At 44.4% G+C, this 20050-nt stretch overlaps 1 protein-coding gene across 4 annotated transcripts in view; it reads left to right on the top strand.

Annotated features, from left to right (window-relative positions):
- Positions 1-20050, top strand: part of TATDN1 (TatD DNase domain containing 1) — a 42914-nt gene that overhangs the window by 1511 nt on the left and 21353 nt on the right. The window contains exons 2-6 of one of the 4 annotated variants that reach the window (XM_002710766.5): positions 6962-7027; positions 10289-10338; positions 13136-13199; positions 15268-15411; positions 15513-15555. In XM_002710766.5, the coding sequence (XP_002710812.2) occupies positions 6962-7027; positions 10289-10338; positions 13136-13199; positions 15268-15411; positions 15513-15555 (367 nt within the window). Of the gene's footprint in view, positions 1-6961; positions 7028-10288; positions 10339-13135; positions 13277-15267; positions 15412-15512; positions 15556-15606; positions 17613-20050 lie in introns of those variants that run through there. The other 3 variants (XM_017341519.3, XM_070075476.1, XM_070075475.1) reach the window with 3 other exon arrangements.

Below are 20050 nucleotides of genomic sequence, written 5' to 3'. Positions count from 1 at the left end.
GAATTGAGTCCTGGCTGCTCTACTTCTGATCCAACTCTGCTATGGCCTGGGAAAGCAGTAGAAGATGGCCCAAGTCCTTGGGCCCCTGCACCCACATGGGAAGACCCATAAGAAACTCCTGGCTCCTGGCTTCAGATTGGCTCAGCTCCAGCTATTGCGGCCATTTGGGGAGTGAACCAGTAGATGAAAGGCTTCTCTCTCTCTCTCTCTGGCTCTCTGTCTCTCTCTGTAACTGCCTTTCAAGTAAACTAAATAAATCTTTAAAAAAAAAAAAAACTTTATTTATTTATTTGAAAGGCAGAGTGGTAGAGAGAGGGAGAGACAGAGGGATCTTCCATCTGCTGATTCATTCCCCAAATGGCCGCAGTGGCTGGTTTTGGGCCAGGCCAAAGCCAGAATCCTAGAACTCTATCCAGTTCTCTCATGTGGGTGGCAGGGCCCCAAGCATTTGGGCCATCATCTGCTGCTTCCTTGAGCACGTTAGCAGGGAACTGGATCAGAAGTGGAGCAGCCAGGACTTGCACTGGTGCTCAAATACGGGATGCCTGCATTGCCACCGCTGGCTTAACTGATGGGCACAGCCCCAGCCCAGAATGTTATTTTATACAGTATTTTCCCCAAAGACAAGACACTGGGAACGGTGGGACCACATATAAAAAGAAGGTTAGTGCTGTCGTTTTCAAGCCTATGTACAGTCAAAACAAGCGCAGGGAGACTGTGTTGGGTGCCATAAAAGAGGCTGAAAAAATGCTGTCAGAGAACCTGGGGTGTGGGCTGAGAGGAGGCCCTGGAAGGGTCTAAGACACTTTCTAACATGTGCTGTCTCTGCCTCTCCACCCCAGTTTGATATAATCGGTGGGAGAGATGGAATAAAGAACTATGAAACCTCCACAAAGAAAAGACACTGGTTATGTTCTTTTAAAGGTGTGTGTGGGTCCTGGCTCCTTCAGTCTAACCATCCTCTGTCCTCCATAGTGGTCTGTCTAAAAATCAAATCAGCCACATTTTTCTCTTGCTTCCAGTTTTTTGTTTGTTTGTTTGTTTCTCCCGTGAAGGTACTTGAAGGGCACGGACAGCTTGCAAAGCCTTTCTGCAGTCCAGTGCTGTCCAGCGTTCCAGCCTCTTCCTGGTTCTGCTTTATACACACTTGGATATGCGGTTTCTCGCGTATGACAAGGTTTCATAGTGACAGATTGTGGCCAAAGTGCTCCCTCTGTCTCTTGTCCTGCTTACTGTCTGGCTGACTCTTACTTGTTTTTGTTTTTGTTTGTTTCTTTAAAGATTTATTTATTTATTTGAAAGTCAGAGTTACACAGAGAGAGGAGAGGCAGAGAGAGAGAGAGAGGTCTTCCATCTGATGGTTCACTCCCCAGGTAGTCGCAACGGCCGCAGCTGTGCTGATCCGAAGCCAGGAGCCAGGAGCTTCCTCCAGGTCTCCCTCACAGGTGCAGGGGCCCAAGGACTTGGGCCATCTTCTACTGCTTTCCCAGGCTACAGCAGAGAGCTGTATCGGAAGAGGAGCAGCTGGGACTAGAACCGGCGCCTATGTGGCCTCAGGCCAGAGCATTAACCTGCTGCGCCACAGTGCTGGCTTTTACTTGTTTTTAATTTGGGAGCTAGTGCTGGTATTGGAGTGCTGCGTTTGAGCCCTGGCTGCTCTGCTTCTGATCCAGCTTCCTGCCAATGCCCATGGGAAAGCAACTGAGAATGGCTCAAGTGCTGGCCCCTGCCACCCTTGTGGGAGACCCAGATGGAGCTCCTGGCTCCTGACTTTGGCCTGGCCCAGCCCCAGCTGTTGCAGGCATTTGGGGAATGAACCAGTGGATGGAAGATACACTTTCCCCCACCCCCATCTGTCTGTCTTTCAAGTGTATAAATAAATAAATCTTAAAAAAGGAGAAACATCATAGCCGGCGCCGTGGCTCAATAGGCTAATCCTCCACCTTGCGGCGCCGGCACACCGGGTTCTAGTCCCGGTTGGGGCGCCGGATTCTGTCCCGGTTGCCCCTCTTCCAGGCCAGCTCTCTGCTATGGCCAGGGAGTGCAGTGGAGGATGGCCCAGGTGCTTGGGCCCTGCACCCCATGGGAGACCAGGAAAAGCACCTGGCTCCTGGCTCCTGCCAGGATCAGCGCGGTGCGCCGGCTGCAGCGGCGGCCATTGGAGGGTGAACCAGCGGCAAAGGAAGACCTTTCTCTCTCTGTCTCTCTCTCTCACTGTCCACTCTGCCTGTCAAAAAAAAAAAAAAAAAAAAAAAAAAAAAAAAAAAGGAGAAACATCTTAACTACTCTTTGCCACATTATTTTTTTTTTAAGATTTATTTGAAAGTCAAGACTTACACAGAGAAGGAGAGACAGAGAGAGAGAAAGAGGTCTTCCATCTACTGGTTCACTCCGCAAATGGCCACAACAGTCAGAGCTGCGCTGATCCGAAAGCAGGAGTCAGGAGTTTCTTCGGGGTCTCCCATGTGGGTGCAGGGGCCCAAGCACTTAGGCCATCTTCCACTGCTTTCCCAGGCCATAGCAGGGAGCTGGATCAGAAGTGAAGCAGCTGGGACATGAACCGGCACTGATATGGGATGCCGGCACTGCAGGCAGAGGCTTAGTCCACTACACCATAGCGCTAGCCCCTTGCCTAATTTTTAAATAGATTTATATATATATATATATATATATTTTTTTTTTGACAGGCAGAGTGGACAGTGAGAGAGAGAGAGAGACAGAGAGAAAGGTCTTCCTTTTGCCGTTGGTTCACCCTCCAATGGCCGCCGCGGCCAGCGCACTGCGCTGATCCGAAGCCAGGAGCCAGGTACTTCTCCTGGTCTCCCATGGGGTGCAGGGCCCAAGCACTTGGGCCATCCTCCACTGCACTCCCGGGCCACAGCAGAGAGCTGGACTGGAAGATGGGCAACTGGGATAGAATCCAGTGCCCCGACCAGGACTAGAACCCGGTGTGCCGATGCCACAGGCAGAGGGTTAGCCTAGTGAGCCGCGGCGCCGGCTTAGATTTATATATAAACCCACAAACACCAAGTTTTTTTTTTTTCTTTTGGTGTATTTTTATTTTTAATGTTTATTTGTTTATTCATTTGAAAGAACAAGGGGCCGGCGCTGTGGTGCAGTTCAGCTGCTGCCTTCAGCATCTACATCCCATGTGGATGCCAGTTGGAGTCCTGCCTGCTCCACTTCTGATCCAGCTTGCTGATAATGCTCCTGGGAAAGCAGGGGAAGATGGCCCAAGTGCCTGGGCTCCTGCACGCATGTAGGGGACACGGATGAAGCTCCTGGCTTCAGCCTGGCCTAGCCCTAGCTGTTACGGCCATTTGTGGAGTGAACCAGTGGATGGAAGCTCTCTTTCTCTGCCTCTCTCTGTTTTTCTGTAACTCTGCCTTTCAAATAAGGAAATAAATCTTGAAAGAGAAAGAGAAAGGAAGGAAGGAAGGGAAAGAAGGAAAAAGAAAAGAGAAAGAAAAAGAAAGAAAGGTAGATATCTCTCACCCACTGGTTCATTCCCCAAATGCCCGCTGGGCCATGTCAAAGTTAGGAACCTGGAACACCATCTGGATCTCCCATGTGGTCAGCAGGGACTCAAGGACTTAAGTCATCATCTACTACTGCCTGGGATGTCCATTAGCAGGGAGCTGCATCAGAAGCAGAGTAGTGGGGACTGCCATGTGGGATTCAGTCATTTCAAGTGGTGGTTTAACCCACTGCACCACAACTCCGGCCCCGAGGTTTTTTTTTTTTTTTTTTTTTTTAAACAAAAATGGCATAATATTCTACATTCTGTCTGTTATGTGACTTATTGTGCTATTTAATCTTTTTACTCTGGCATTTTAAAAATTCTGTCTGTGAACCACTACACTGATTTTTCAGCTCACTAATGAGTCATGACAATACTTTGGAAAAACACCAGGTCAGACTGCTGGAAGATTGATCCACAAACAAGATTTGCATGGAACAGTTGCATGAAAAATTAAGCCAGGGTTCTAAAAGTAGCCTTAGCTTTTGGTGTAGGACAGCAGACTCTTCCCAGGTTAGGATCCTGCTGGATTTCCCTCTTCTCTAGTTTCAGAACAAGTTGTGCAGCTTAATACTACACGCAAACACTTTTTAATCTGGAAGGATAGGAAGCAGAACTATTTGTTTAGTATGGGAAATCAACATTGGCTGCACCCTCCTAGGAGATGCTTCTACAGCAGTCTGTTCTGTGTTTGCTGAGACAAATTCTTAGACTGTATCTGAATACCACACCTCAAGTAACTCTCATCAATCCAAAGACCAATAAAAATCTACACTTAGTCATTGCTAAGTAATGGGACTTGGGAACCTCCGTTTTCAAAGCTGGACTCATCCATGCTCTTAAGATTCACTCATTTGTCCCAAGGGTCGTGGGGAAAGCAGCAGTGATGTGTAAATCTTAATGCATTTATAGAATTTTTTAGATGTCGAGCCGGCGCCGTGGCTCAATAGGCTAATCCTCCACCTTGCGGCGCCGGCATACCGGGTTCTAGTCCCGGTCGGGGCGCCGGATTCTGTCCCGGTTGCCCCTCTTCCAGGCCAGCTCTCTGCTGTGGCCAGGGAGTGCAGTGGAGGATGGCCCAGGTGCTTGGGCCCTGCACCCCATGGGAGACCAGGAAAAGCACCTGGATCCTGGCTCCTGCCATCGGATCAGCGCGGTGCGCCGGCTGCAGCGGCGGCCATTGGAGGGTGAACCAACGGCAAAGGAAGACCTTTCTCTCTCTGTCTCTCTCTCTCACTGTCCACTCTGCCTATCAAAAATAAAAAAAAATAAAAAAATAAATAAAAAAAGAATTTTTTAGATGTCTTGTATTTATGATTGAACTAATATAGTGCTTTTCTTAAGTAAAAAATATCTTATACCCTAAATCTTCTAAAGTAAAATTGATATTTCAGGAAATCTCGAGATGTTACTGCATACTTTCTGGAACACCCCAAATTTGAGAAACATATACTAGTGGTCTCTCCCTCCCCCACTCTTAAATGAACCATGAGAGAGTAGCGTCAGCCTGTCGGTATCCATCCTGCTTCTCCTGCTTGGACTGTGTCCCCACTCGGATTATCCGAACTCCCACTCAGGATTTCAGGGTCTGTCATAATGTTGAAGCAGCATATTCCTGGGGTCCAACTCGGCAGAAGTCAGAGTGAAAGCATGCCAGGGAGAAGTTGAAATTTGACAGAGACAGTGTAGGGTGGTAGGCAGTTGACCCCCATCCCCCACCCCCACCCCTTCCAATTGGGAAATTCTGGTGCTAAAAGCTAAACAATGTGCATTTTAAGTAAAGGAGGCGTTTTTCTTGCCTATGCCCATCTCATTCTGACATCACATCTTGGTATTCTGTTCTCGTATGATCCATAGCAGGATTTACGTAATTTGGGGGATAATTATTTTTTGTGAGAAGCTGTCTTGTGCATCCTAGAATATTTGGCAGCATCCACCCGAGATGCCAGTAGCACTCTCTTCCACTGGGACAACTGAAAATGTCTGCAGACACTCCAAGTGTTGGGGATGAGGAAGGCAGGTGGGAGGGAGGGGGGTGCCACACACTGCTCTCCTCGGAGAACCACTGCTCTGCTGGCAGCAAGGAGCTCCCACCGCTCTCGACACAGTTTGCACCTGCACACCTTGGATGTAGCGTGCCATTGCCCTTCTTCAGCTTGTGAGCCAAAGCTCTGTCTTCAGGATTGAACTCTTCTGTGAAGCTTTTCACATCTCCCTTGCCAAAACTCGGTTGCCCCCTTCTACTTCTATGTGCAGAGTAATGAGTTCTAGAATAAATGAATAGCGATGGAGCTCTTACTACAAGGGTACTTCAAAATTTTCCTGGGAAGTGGAATTAGACGATATGTTTATGGGCAGGCATTTGGCCCAGTTAAGGTGTCTGCATCCCACATCAGAGTACCTGAGTGTGATACTTTGCTCCAGCTTCGGACTCCACCTTCCTGGTGATGCGACCCTGGGAGGCAGTGGCTATGGCCCAAGTAGTCAGGACCCTGCCATCCATGTGGGAGACCTGGTTTGAGCTCCCAGCTCCTGGCTTTGGCCTCACCTAACCTTAGCCATTGTGGACATTTATGGAGTGAACCAGCAGATGGGCAAGTTTCTCTCTCTCTCACTCTCTCTCTTTCTTACTCTTTCTCTCTCTTTCTCTCTTCTCTCTGCCTCCAAAAAATTTTTTTAAAGGATATATCTATTTTGGTGCAAAAAGAGTTGAAATACATACATGCTAGATTCTTAAGTTCATGGCAAACATGTATTCTGGAAAAACTATGCATGAAAAAAATTTTTGCACTAAAATAAACTTTTAATTACATTTTCCATGCACATTATGAAGTATCCTCATACTTGCTAACCATTATGCTAGGTTCTCCGCATACAGCCATGAAAAAGAGAACCATTTTTTAACTCATCTTACAGTTTAGCTTGTGTTATAAATTATATTTGTAGTTTTAATATAGATTGTAAATTCCTGAAGGGCAGCGACCAAGTGTCACATCTTAATTCTTTTCTGTGTCCCCTATTCATACGCAGTACGTGGACCATGACCCACTGCTTCCTAGGCACATTAGCAGGGAGCTTGATTGGATGTGGAGCAGCCGGTACTTGAACCAGCACTCTGATCTGGAATGCAGGCTCCCCGGGCTGTGGCTTAGCCACTCTACCACAACGGCCCCTCAGGATGCAGGAGTCAACTGCTGCACCAAACGCACTGCCCCCGCTGTCACTGCTGGTATTTCCCGGTGGTCGTCCCAGGTCTGCAGCGAGTTTCTCATCCTTGTGTCCCTTGTGTCGAATACTACAGCTGACAAGTGGTAGAGTCGTGGATACTGTTTGAGGAATGATTGTGTGAATGAAACATTTAGTAACAGGAGCTTTCACTTCAAGTAAAAATTTCAAATGGAGATTGTTAATGATTAATCAGTTTTTTTTTTTCTCCCACAGATATTGGTATCAACCTGACAGATCCTATGTTCAGAGGAATTTATAGGGGGGTTCAAAAGCATCAAGGTAAATGTTTCTTTTTATTAGGGTAGTTTCTCTATGAAGACAAATTTTCTGCCTCAAGGGGATTTTAAGAAGCACAATCTACTCTTACAATTGAAATGCTAAAGAACTCATTGCACTCAGCTTGGATAAAACTATAAACAAACTGAAATGCATATAAACTGTAGTGGCAAACCATGATCAGGAACATTTATAAAGTACAGGATTTTAACCAAGCCTTTCTTTTCTGCAGTTGATCCTTTTCAGTGTAGAACTTTGATTAATCATGTGCACAAAAGCCAAGCAATAGTTGATGTTAGTCTGTTAAACAATTGAACGGTAAGTCATGGAATCCAAAAACCAGTTATTATAGAACAAGCATATCTAGTTTTTCTTTTTTTAAAGATTTATTTATTTATTTGTAAGGCAGTATTTAGAGAGAGGCAGAGGCAGAGAGAAAGAGAGAGAGAGGTCTTCCATCTGCTGGTTCACTCCCCAAATGGAAGCAAAAGCCGGAGCTGATCCAAAGCCAGGAGCCAGGAGCTTTTTCCAGGTCTCCCCTGAGGGTGCAGTGGCCCAGGGATTTGGGCCATCCTCCACTGCTTTCCCAGGCATATTAGCAGGAAGCGGGATCAGAAGTGGAGCAGCCAGGACTCGAACTGACACTCATACGGGATGCCAACACTGCAGGCGGCTGCTTTACCTGCTGTGCCACAGTGCCGGTCCCTCTAGTTTTTCAAACACATTTTTAGGGAGGTGGCAGTGTAGCAGGATGATTAAGGAGGAGGTACCCTGTGCTCTTCTTCTCTGTCTTGCCTTTCCTCCTTTCCATCCATCCCCACATGAATACCAACGGCATAGGTGGGGATAGGTAGGAGTACCTCAGAAGTCGGGGGAAGCTTCACCAAGAGTAAAAGGGCTCCTGTTTGTCATAGAAGTTCATTTCACAGGCTAGATTGTCAGTTGAGAGGTGACTGAGCAGAAAATGACAGCAACAACTTTTTGAATGCAGAATTTCTACAATAGCATAATCCGTGACCATTGCCTTGGAAAACTAACCACATTATGTAAATACAAACAGGACAATTTGGTTTTGTGGTTATGGGTGAAGAAGAATAGTCACAGTTCAACAAGTGAAGTCAGAAGATAGTCTGACGTGCTTCTAGGAGGTAGTAAGTGAAAGCTTTTCTCAGTACAGAGAGTGTTAGATACCACTTGAAGGAGCAGGGGTAGGTGTCAGCTTTCTTAAGCCTTCCTTCAAAACTTTTCTACTTCATGTAGACGCGTACATGATGTTTTATGTGTCGTATAGACATGCTTGGGACTACCGAATAAATTACACTCTGCTTTTCTTTGTAGCATTCAGTGGATTTTGTGCTTTATGGCCTGTTTGTGTATATATTTGCATATATGTTTGTACATATGTGTGTGTGTTTGGAATAAGTTTTATTATAGCAGATACTGGTATTATTGCAGTTTATAATATCTAACAAAACTACTTGTCATTTTTAGTATGTTAACTAATGTTTCTTTCCTAAAAGAGATTTTATAACCACTTATGAAGTAAAAGTAATTGAATTCCAGGGCTGGTGCTGTGGCATAGTGGGTAAAGCTGCTGTCTGCAGTGCTGGCATTCATATAGGTGCTGGTTTGAGTCCTGGCTGCTCCTCTTCTGATCCAGCTCTCTGGCCTGGGAAAGCAGAAGAAGAGGGCCCAAGTACTTGGGTTGCTGCACCTGCATGGGAGACCCAGAAGAAGCTCCTGGCTCCTGGCTTCAGATTGGCTTAGCTCTGGCCATTGTGGCCATTTGGGGAATGTACCAGCAGGTGGAAAACTTTTCTCTCTGTCTCTCCCTCTCTCTCTGTAACTCTACCTCTCAAATAAATACAATTTTTTATAATTATTTTTTAAGATTTATTTTATTTATTTGAAAGACAGAGTTACAGAGAAAGGTAGAGCCATAGGGAGACAAAGGTCTTGCATCTGCTGGTTCACTCCCCCCAGATGGCTGCAATGGCCTGATCCAAAGCCAGGAGCCAGGAGCTTCTTCTGGGTCTCCCACGTGGGTGCAGGGGCCCAAGGACTTGGGCCATCTTCCATTGTTTTCCCAGGCCATAGCAGAGAGCTGGATCAGAAGTGGAGCAGCCGGGACTTGAACCGGTGCCCATATGGGATGCTGACACTGCAGGCGGCAGCTTTACCTGCTACGCCACAATGTCGGCCCCCAAATAAATACAATTAAAAAAAAAAAAAGTGAATTGCAAACACATTTACTGGGATACTTAAATATGAAATAAATGAATTTTATGATATAATTTTATTTTGATATCCACTTCTTTCTGGAATTTTGTAACTTAGTAATAAACATTAAATTTCCTCAGAAAAATTTGTTGTTACTTAACAGTGAATGTTGTGAAAAAGCAAAAAGCAACATTGAAGCAAAGTAAGAATTATCCTCCTTAAGGGAATGGTAATTATAGACATACAATATTACGTGACATTTATAAAAAAATGTTGTATCATGATTAAGGAGGTGAACTTAGAAAAGGCTGAATATGGCCGGCGCCGCGGCTCAATAGGCTAATCCTCCACATAGCGGTGCCGGCACACTGGGTTCTAGTCCCAGTTGGGGTGCTGGATTCTTTCCCAGTTGCCCCTCTTCCAGGCCAGCTCTCTGCTGTGGTCCAGGAAGGCAGTGGAGGATGGCCCAAGTGCTAGGGCCCTGCATCCCATGGGAGACCAGGATAAGTACCTGGCTCCTGCCATCGGATCAGCGCGATGTGCCGGCCGCGGCGGCCATTGGAGGGTGAACCAACGGCAAAAGGAAGACCTTTCTCTCTGTCTCTCTCTCTCACTGTCCACTCTGCCTGTCCAAAAAAAAAAAGAAAGAAAAAGAAAAAGTCAATACAAAATGAACAATGAATTATTCATTTAAAAATAATTTTTAAAATACAATACCAACAAATAACATTCAAGACAAGTGAATTTGAGACAAACTTAAGACAAATTCACCTTTAGTTTGAGCCTCCTGATTTTAGTTATTCCTCTTTTTGGCCAACAGAATAAAAATCCAAACAAATAATTATTCATTTGGTTTGCCTTAATATTGGTTTCTTATTTTTCCTGAGGTTTTACTAACTCTATTCTTATGTGACAAGTACTCATCAAATAGGATTGATTGGATTTTGATTTAGTTAATTTGATTATTTTATTTCCAAAAGTAACTGTTAGACCCGTGAATTTTTAATTACCAGATTTTCTTAATGTAGGGTTTGTCTTTCACAGATGACTTACAGGATGTGATAGAGAGAGCTGTCCAAATTGGTGTGAAGAAGGTAACATCCATTTTTTTGTTATTCCTGAGTTTTAGAGGGTCTTTTTTTATTTTTTAATGAAATTTTAGTTAAAATTCTGTAGAATAGAAGGAAAAGATCCATTTCCACATTTGGGGTGTATATTGTCTATGTGTAATATTAGCAAATTAATATAAATAAAATCATCCAGTATCCTGTTCACAAAAGTTTCATGTGTAGTTCATTTCTGTTTTAGAAATGCAATAAATGTCAAAATCCCTTTGAAAAAAATCGTTAAGGCTTATGTAAATTACCAGTCTTCTTAAGAGGCAACTTTTAATAATTTCATAATATAACTCAGAATTAGTTAGAATTAAGAAATCATTGAAAAGACGTGTATCTGTCACCAAGTCTAGTGAATTTTTGGAGGGCCTGGTTCTAAGTTGAAATTTAACTCAGGACCTTGTAGTAATAGTGCAGAGTCTGAAAGCACAGCATGGCGTCACCAGCCTAGCTTCCTTTCCCAGTGCCTTCTTGGGAGTTGCATATTCATGGGGGTAGTCGATCTCTCTAGACTTCAATTTTCTCATCTATAGAACAGAAGTAACAATAGTACTTAATAGCGTTCTTGTGAGCATTAAACAAAACACTGAATGCAAAGCATTGGTATTGTACTTGGCATAAAGCAGAAAACCTTTTATTGTAGATATGGTGGAAGCCACCGTCATTACGGCATTATATTCATACATTGGCAAGGAAATTATGCCTTGTAGTCTTGCCCTTTTTTCTACTAGTTAGAAAATGTAGGGGCCAGTGCTGTGGCATAATAAGTTAAGGCTCCACCTGCAGTGCCAGCATCTCATGTGGGTGCCAGTTCAAGTCCTGGCTGCTCCACTTCGGATCCAGCTTCCTGCTAAAGCACCTGAGAAAGCAGTGGAATGTGGCCTAAATGCTTGGGCCCCTGCACCCACATGGGAGACCTGGAAGAAGCTCCTGGCTCCTGGCTTCAGATTGGCTCAGCTCCAGTTGGTGTAGTCTTTTGAGGAGTAAACCAGAGGATAGAAGACCTCTCTCTGTGTCTCTTCCTCTTCTGTAACTCTGCCTATCAAATAAATAAATCTAAAGAAAAAAAATTTATAGGTAAAGTAAAAAGTTGACTTGATTAGGAACTATTCTACATAATTGAATACTAGATGTGAGCCACTGGTCTGCTTTTGAAGAATTAAATAATGCCAGTTAATGATAAATTTTCTCAAGTTGTTCTTTTGTTTGGAGAACTCCTATCTGCTAATTCACTTCCAAATTCCTGTATTGGCCAGGGGTGAGCCAGGCCAAAACTGGAAGCCAGGAACTTAAGCCAGTTTCCCACATGGGTAGCGAGGACCCAGCTAAGGTGAGCAGTCACCATTGCTTCACAGGGCATGCATGAACAGGAAACTGGAGACAGGAGCCAGGGTTGCTGTTAAACACAGGCACTCTAATGTGGGGTGTGGGCATCCTAACTGGGGGCCTAACTGTAAGCCCAAATGCCCACTCTTCAATACTTTTTATTATGATCTCATATCCTGTATTTTACAGCAGCCAAGGATTTAGTTAGGGCTGTTCCCTGAATAAATATTCAGTGTCTGATCGCATTAGGGATTTAAGTTGCTGTATGAAATTCCCTTTGTCATTTGCAATTCCACCTTGGTATATGTGGGAGGATACCTTAGAATCAGCGTGTCATTTTAGCTCAGAGACCCTTCAATATGCTTTGAAAAATATTCACGCGTGTACTCCCACCCCTTCTTTAGAGGCGCGTGTCCCTTTGGCAGCAGTGCCTGGTAGTCCACATCGGCACACAGCCCTTTAGTGACGTTTTCACCCTGCTGGATGGTCAGAGGTGGCGTTGCATCCTTCAGGTGGGACCCTGGCTGTCTGCACAGAAGCGTGCTTGTTTGCCACCACCCATACATTTTCCTGCAGAGTTCACCCTTGTACGGTGGTAACTCAGCAGTTCTCAGACTTTTTGGGTTTTCTGAACTCCTTCGCGTTCTTTAATATTGTTGAGAACCCCCAACAAGCTTTTGTTTATGTGCATTTTATCTACTGATGTGACTATAGCTTAAAAAGGAGAAATTTAAAGAATATTATCAATTCACTTAAAAATAACAATAAACGACCAACATAAATAACATTTTTATAAAAAGTAAGCATTTTCCAAAACAAAAATAAATTTAATAACATGAGAGGAATTGTTTTAGATTTTCTCAGTTTTTTGGGTTAATAGGAGACTGCTAAATTTTAGTATTTGTTGCTGTAGTCCACCTGTTGTGATTGCACATCAGGTGACCTCTGGAATACCTCACTGTGTATTTATGATAGAATGAGAGTAAAAAGGCAGTTGCCATCTTTGTGTTATTGTGAAAATAGTTTGACCTCATCTAACTCCTGGGAGTTCCTGGCCCACGCCTAGGGAGCTGTATAATTCATCGGTACTGTTGATGCACTCACTGAGTTGGATAGCAATCTAAATTCTCAGGTCTTCGGTTACTCAGTGTTTATAGCATGCAATCTCTGACCTCAAGGAACTCGGGGTCTAACAGGAAAGACAGACTTATAAATACGTTTGACAGCAGCAGTGGCAAATTCTACTGTGGGGGTGTGTGTGTGTGCATGTACATGTGTACATATGTGTGTAGATGGCTGGGCAGGTGATCTCAGAGCTGAATTTAAAGGAAGGATAATATGTGATAGTCAAGGGAAAAAAATTTCCTGGAAGGAAGAAGCCGTGGAAGGAGTGTTTGGGAAATTGTTCTTGATGCCCTATTAAAGTCATTTTGTTTTTTTTCTATTTCAGTTTATGATTACAGGTGGAAATCTACAAGACAGTAAAGATGCACTGCATTTGGCACAAACAAATGGTATCTTCATATTATTTTTACAAAAAAACATTATGAATTAAGTAATTTTGAAGAAGTCTTTCTGAGAACTGCATCAGGTACAATACTGTAGAAACAACAGGAAAATTGATTTCAGTAAGACATGATTAAGATGACAACATTCAGAGTGCTCACTGGCATATTAGCTGTCTTATAAAACCTTGTCTTAATACTTTTAGAAGATGATTTTCAGATATTAATGAATGAGGTGGGAGGTTGAGCTTAGTGGTTAAGACTGTGGTCAGGATACCCACGTCCCACATCTGAGTGTCTGAGTGTGAGTCTGTGCTCTGGTTCTTGGCTCCAGCTTCCTGCTAGTGCAAACCCTAGGAGGCAGCAGTGATGGCGCACGTAACTAGGTCCCTGCACCCACATGGGAAACCTGAGTTGAGTTCCTGGCTCCTGGCTTCAGGAGCTGGCTGCTGCAGGCACTGGGGATGAACCAGTGAAAGGGAACTCTGTCTCTCTGCCTTTCTGCTTCACAAATTAAAAAAAAAAAAAATACTTCCAGGAATGAAAATTAATTTTCTCAGGTATATAATTTAGCCTTGATATTCCTGAAGTGGAAGTATTTGTACATATATTATAATGTGTCAAAGATAGGATATTGCTGTTTTTTTAACTTAAGCTATGAAGGATCATTTTATTAAATATTTATTATGCTGACCAGATACTGTAAACCTCTAGGAATGCAAATAATGATATGATATATAATCCCTCAGATGCTCATTTTGTATTCATACATTTTACACATATGTAAAATCTTAAAGGTTTTAGAATTGATTTTTATAGAAATCAGTTAGATAAAACACCTCATTTATCTGGTGTTCATTCATTTAACTTTTCTTTGCATGACTAATGTGCTACACACTGAGAAATCAGGTATTCTGTTACCGTTTTTTCCAAATACTAGTATATTTCCTTTGTGTGTGAAAACTTGTTAAAAGCTATTTCTTATGGGAATCTTTCTAAAATTCACCCTTCTCTTTGGTAGCGCTGAAGACATAAAAATAATCATCTTCCCAGGAGTTTTTGAGATATAAAAAAAAATTTTCTCTCGTCCTTTTTCTCCCCCAATAGCTCTTCTTTAAAAGTTCCTCCATCTCCATTATCAGCCCACTCTCACTCCTCTCCAATTACCTGTGTCCTCATACTTTAAAAATACTGCCTCTTTTCAGTTGTAAACATCTACATGAGAGCCTGGGTTCAGGTGCATGTACCTGCTAAGGCTGTCGAAAACCATTTTGGACTTCTTAGTTGTGTTCTATACAATTAAACTGTCAAAGTGTGGCCTTCAAATAAATGAGCTTTACTTTTCATTAGAAAAACAAATCCTTTTCACCTCTTTAAATTATCTCCACTATTAACCTTGTAAAGGGAATGCATTGTTAAAAAAAATATTTATTTGAGAAGCAAAGAGAGAGAGAAATAGCTCCCATATGCTGGTTCACTCCCCAAGTACCCCCCATGGCCAGGGTTGGGTAGGAGCTGAAGCTAGGAGCAGGGAACACAAACCAAGTCTCTCATGTGAGTGACAGGAACTCAATTACTTGAGCCATCACCACTGCCTCCCACGGACTGTATTAGCAGGAAGCTGGAGTTAGGAGCCGGAGGTGGGTGTTGAACTTAGGTCCACTGATATTGCATGCAGGTGACCTAGCCCTAGGCTAAATGCCAACCCTGGGGAATGTGTTTTAACTGTTACATTAAATACATGAATCAAGACAGTCACTTGAATAGTAAATATTAAATATAAAGTTAGATATTGACATTTCAAAAAACTTTCATTTTCCATTCTGCGATGCTAAATAAATACTAAGCTTTGGAAATAGTTGAATTAATTATTTTATTAACACCTTAAGGCAGTTTTCATATCCATATACTACCTTGTCAAGATATTCCAAACATTCTTATTTGACTAACAATACAATTCTGGTAGTTAACAATACAGTTATTGTTAAAAATCAGCAGAAATTATTTGATATTCTTTCATTTTGGCTTATTAAAGTGAAAAATATTTTGAAATAACCCTGAGACATTTTTTTGTTAGATATGTTTTTCAGTACAGTTGGATGTCATCCTACAAGATGTGATGAATTTGAAAAGAATAACCCTGATCTTTACTTAACGGAGCTGCTAAATCTTGCTGAAAACAATAAGGGAAAAGTTGTAGCCATAGGTGAATGTGGACTTGGTAAGTGGCAGCCTAGTCACGAAGGGTGACTGAAAATAGCTGATTTATTTCATCCAAGTCATGAGTATTTTTTCTTTTTTGTCTTTTTTTTTTTTTTAAAGATTTTGACCGACTGGAATTTTGTCCCAAAGAGACTCAGCTCAAGTAAGGATGTTCGTTTACTTTTGAAATTAATGTAAAATCTTAAGAGTGATTTTTTTAAAGGATTCTTGTAGGAGGACTTTATTCATTTAGTTTTATTTGAGAGAGAGAGAAAGATCTTCCATTGTCTGGTTCACTCCCCAGATGCCTACAACAGCTGGAGCTGGGCCAGGACACGTCAGGAGCCCGGAACTCACTCTGGATCTCCCACCGTGGTAGCAGGAACTCAAGTACTTGAGCTATGACCCGCTGCTTCCCAGAATGTGCACCACCAGGAAGCTGGACTCAAATGGAGCAAGAATGTGAAGCTGGCACTCTGTGTGAGACACTGGTGTCACAAGCAGCAGTAACTGCTGTGCCAAATGCCCGCCCCTAACAGTGATTTTTGAGATAGCTTTTATCAGTTGAAAATGTAACTGGGGGGGAGGGGCGGGGGGCAGCACTGTAGTGTAGTAGGTTAAGCCTCCACCTGTGGTGCCGGCATCCCATATGGATGCTGGTTTGAGTGCAGACTGCTTCACTTCTGATCCTGCTCTCTGCTAATGGCCTGGGAAACAGTGGAAGATGGCCCAAGCGCTTGGGCCCCAGCACCCATGTGAGGGACCTGGAAGAAGCTCCTGGTTCCCAGCTTCAGATAGGCTCAGATCCAGCCATTGTGGCCATTTGGGGAGCAAACCAGCAAGTAGAAGTTCTCTTTCTCGTTGTCTCTTCCTCCCTCTGTAACTCTGCCTCTCAGATAAATAAATAAATCTTAAAAAAAAAAAAAGAAAGAAAGAAAAAGAAAATGTAACTGGATTAAGCATCAGGATGTTTTTCTTTTTCCCTGTGTATTTTCAAAGTGAAGGGCAGGGGGCATTTGGCACAGCAGTTAAAAAGCTGCTTGGGATGCCCCTGTCGGATACGGAATGTCTAGGTTTGAGTCCTGGCTCCTGGTTCCTCTCTCCTGCTGATGCATACTCTGGGAGGAAGCAGGTGCTGGCTCATGTAGTCGGGTCTGCTCACCGGGGAGACCTGGATTGGGTTCCCAGCTCCTGTCTTCAGCCTGGCCTAGCCCCAGCTGTGGTGGACATTTGGGGAATGAACCAGCAGATGGGAGCTCTCTGTTTCTCTGCCTCTCAAATAAAATTAATTAATTAATTAATTTTTAAAAACTGCCCCATTTAAAACCAGTTAAATGGGGCCCTGCATTGTGGCACAGCAGGATAGGCCACCTTGCGGCATTGGCATCCTATGTCAGAATGCCAGTTCAAGCCCTAGCTGCCCTGCCTCTCATCCAGCTCCCTGCTTATTGGCCTGAGGAGGCAGCAGTTGATGGCCCAAGTACTTGAGCCCTGCCACCTTTGTGGCTACCTGAAAGGAGTTCCTGGCACCTGTTTCAGCCTGGTCCAGCTCTGGCTGTTGCAGGCATTTGAGGAGTGAACCAGAGGATGGAAGATACCTCTCTCTGTCACTCTGCCTTTCAAAAAACAAATAAATAAGTGCTTAGAAAACAACATTAAATAAAAAAGTCTGTATAAGGATGGAAGGACATAGCTCCCTGACTACTTAACCATCTAATTTGATTTTAATGGTAGAAATATGGGATGAGGGCAGGCGTGGCACAGCAGGTTAAACCACTGCTGGGGACACCTGTGTCCTCTGTCAGGACTGGTTTGGGTCTTGGCTGCTCTAATTCCAGCCCAGCTCCCTGCTAATTGCATGGGAAGCAGCAGATGATGGCTCAGCTACTTTATTTCCTGCCACATGGGAGAACTGCGTGGAATTCTGGGCTCCTGGCTTTAGTCTGGCCCAGTCACAGTTGTTGTAGCCATTTGGAGAGTGAACCAGCAGATGGAAGATGGCATTCTCTCTCTCTCTCTTTCCCATTCAAATACATAAATGAATAAATCTAAAACAAAAAAGAAATGTGCCTTGAGTTTTACATGATAGAGGCTTTTTTTCATTTGTTTAACAAAGTAGTTCCTATATGAACTATTCCAGGGGAATGAATTAAATTCAGTTATCAGGGATATGATTTAAGAGCAAAGGATATTAAAAGCTTAGGGTCGGCCGGCGCCGCGGCTCACTAGGCTAATCCTTCGCCTAGCGGCGCCGGCACACCGGGTTCTAGTCCCGGTCGGGGCGCCGGATTCTGTCCCGGTTGCCCCTCTTCCAGGCCAGCCCTCTGCTGTGGCCAGGGAGTGCAGTGGAGGATGGCCCAGGTGCTTGGGCCCTGCACCCCATGGGAGACCAGGAAAAGCACCTGGCTCCTGGCTCCTGCCATCGGATCAGCGCGGTGCGCCGGCCGCAGCGCGCCGGCCGCGGCGGCCATTGGAGGGTGAACCAACGGCAAAGGAAGACCTTTCTCTCTGTCTCTCTCTCTCACTGTCCACTCTGCCTGTCAAAAAAAAAAAAAAAAAAAGCTTAGGGTCAGTGACGAGAGCTATGTTACTCTTGCTGGACATTGGGTATTGTGTTTTGGGAGTTGTGAGACTCCTTGGAGAAGCCATGTGCAGAGTGGTGCCTTTTGAAAAACCCCCGAAGCTCACAGTCCTCAGGTACTTCCCACCACCTTCTGCCAGTAGCTTTTAGCTGCACTTCCTGTCCTCACACAATGGGTCAGTGTTACAGGTTGAAAATGAAAATTTGTCAGCCTTAACTTAAAACCTAAGTATTTTTGTGGAATTTAAAAAACTTCTTAAGCCGGCGCCACAGCTCACTAGGCTAATCCTCCCCATAGCGGCGCCGGCACACCGGGTTCTAGTCCCGGTCAGGGCACTGGATTCTGTCCCGGTTGCCCCTCTTCCAGCCCAGCTCTCTGCTGTGGCCAGAGAGTGCAGTGGAGGATGGCCTAAGTGCTTGGGCCCTACACCCCATGGGAGACCAGGAGAAGCACTTGGCTCCTGGCTCCTGGCTCCTGCCTTCGGATAGGCGTGGTGCGCCGGCTGCGGCGGCCATTGGAAGGTGAACCAACAGCAAAGGTAAGACCTTTCTCTCTCTCTCTCTCTCACTGTCCACTCTGCCTGTTAAAAAAATAAAAATAAATAAAAAAAAAACTTCTTTAAAATGGGATTAATACTCTTTTTTAAATTTTTTTTTCTTTACAGGCAGAGTTAGACAGTGAAAGAGAGAGAGACAGAGAGAAAGGTCTTCCTTTTTCTGTTGGGTCACCCCCAAGTGGCCGCCACGGCCAGAGCACTGCACTGATCCGAAGCCAGGAGCCAGGTGCTTCCTCCTGGTCTCCCATGGGGTGCAGGGTCCAAGCACTTGGGCCATCCTCCACTGCACTCCCGGGCCACAGCAGAGAGTTGGCCTGGAAGAGGAGCAACCGGAACAGAATCCGGTGCCCCAACCGGGACTAGAACTCGGGGTGCTGGTGCCACAGGCAGAGGATTAGCCTAGTGAGCCGCAGCGCCGGCCACTAATACTCTTTCTTAACCTGTGATACATAAAGCCACAGGGTCATGCCTACCCCAGAATAACTACTCAGTAAATTATGAGTACTTTTATATTACTCTCAGAGAAATTCTACCATTCTAAAGGAAAATGTTGGCTACAGTTTCTGTTTAGGGTTTTTGAAAAGTACCTTCTAAAAAACAAAAAAGAGAAGCAAAGAGTAAAAGCACAGGAAAGGCCTGATTGGCCATGGAAAGTTTATCCTTTAAGCCATACCCTGTATTTTTATTTTTTAAGATTTGTTTATTTACCGCGGCTCACTAGGCTAATCCTCCGCCTTGCGGCACCGGCACACCAGGTTCTAGTCTCGGTTGGGGCGCCGGATTCTGTCCCGGTTGCCCCTCTTCCAGCCCAGCTCTCTGCTGTGGCCCAGGAGTGCAGTGGAGGATGGTCCAAGTGCTTGGGCCCTGCACCCACATGGGAGACCAGGATAAGTACCTGGCTCCTGGCTTCGGATCAGCGCGGTGCACTGGCTGCAGCACGCCGGCCTCGGCGACCATTGGAGGGTGAACCAACGGCAAAAGGAAGACCTTTCTGTCTCTCTCTCACTGTCCACTCTGCCTGTCAAAAAAAAAAAAAATTTTTTTTTTATTTATTTGAAAGTGAGAATTACACAGAGAGACAGAAAAACAAATAGAAGAAAGAGAAAGATCTTCCATCTGCTGGTTCACTCCCCAAATGGCCAGAACAGCCGGGGCTGGGCCGGGGTGCAGGGGCCCAAGCACTGGAGCCGTCTGCTGCATAAGTACAACAGGCAGCACAGTCTCTTAAGAAAGACCCAGTCTCCACTATAACTTGTATTGTTTAATATTATATTAAAGTCTATAAATCAGCTACATGGCTTCCTAACCAATACTTCATTCACTAGCTTGAGCCTGGGAACCCTTCTTTTTTCAAATGATGTAAAATTCTGTGGACACATTGCCTAGACTTCAGTTGTTTTCATAAAGTGTTCTTTTGCCTACCCTGTGATCGGAAGCTAATTTTCAAACTAACTATTAGATTCTGTAAATTTGTGGCTTGGGCCACGGGCCTGCCTGCTGCATGTAGCCAGAAGCTGGAC

The sequence above is a fragment of the Oryctolagus cuniculus genome, chromosome 6 (genome assembly GCF_964237555.1).
Source record: "Oryctolagus cuniculus chromosome 6, mOryCun1.1, whole genome shotgun sequence".
Classification (NCBI taxonomy): Eukaryota; Metazoa; Chordata; class Mammalia; order Lagomorpha; family Leporidae; genus Oryctolagus; species Oryctolagus cuniculus.
This window is presented reverse-complemented; position numbering and strand designations above follow the sequence as displayed.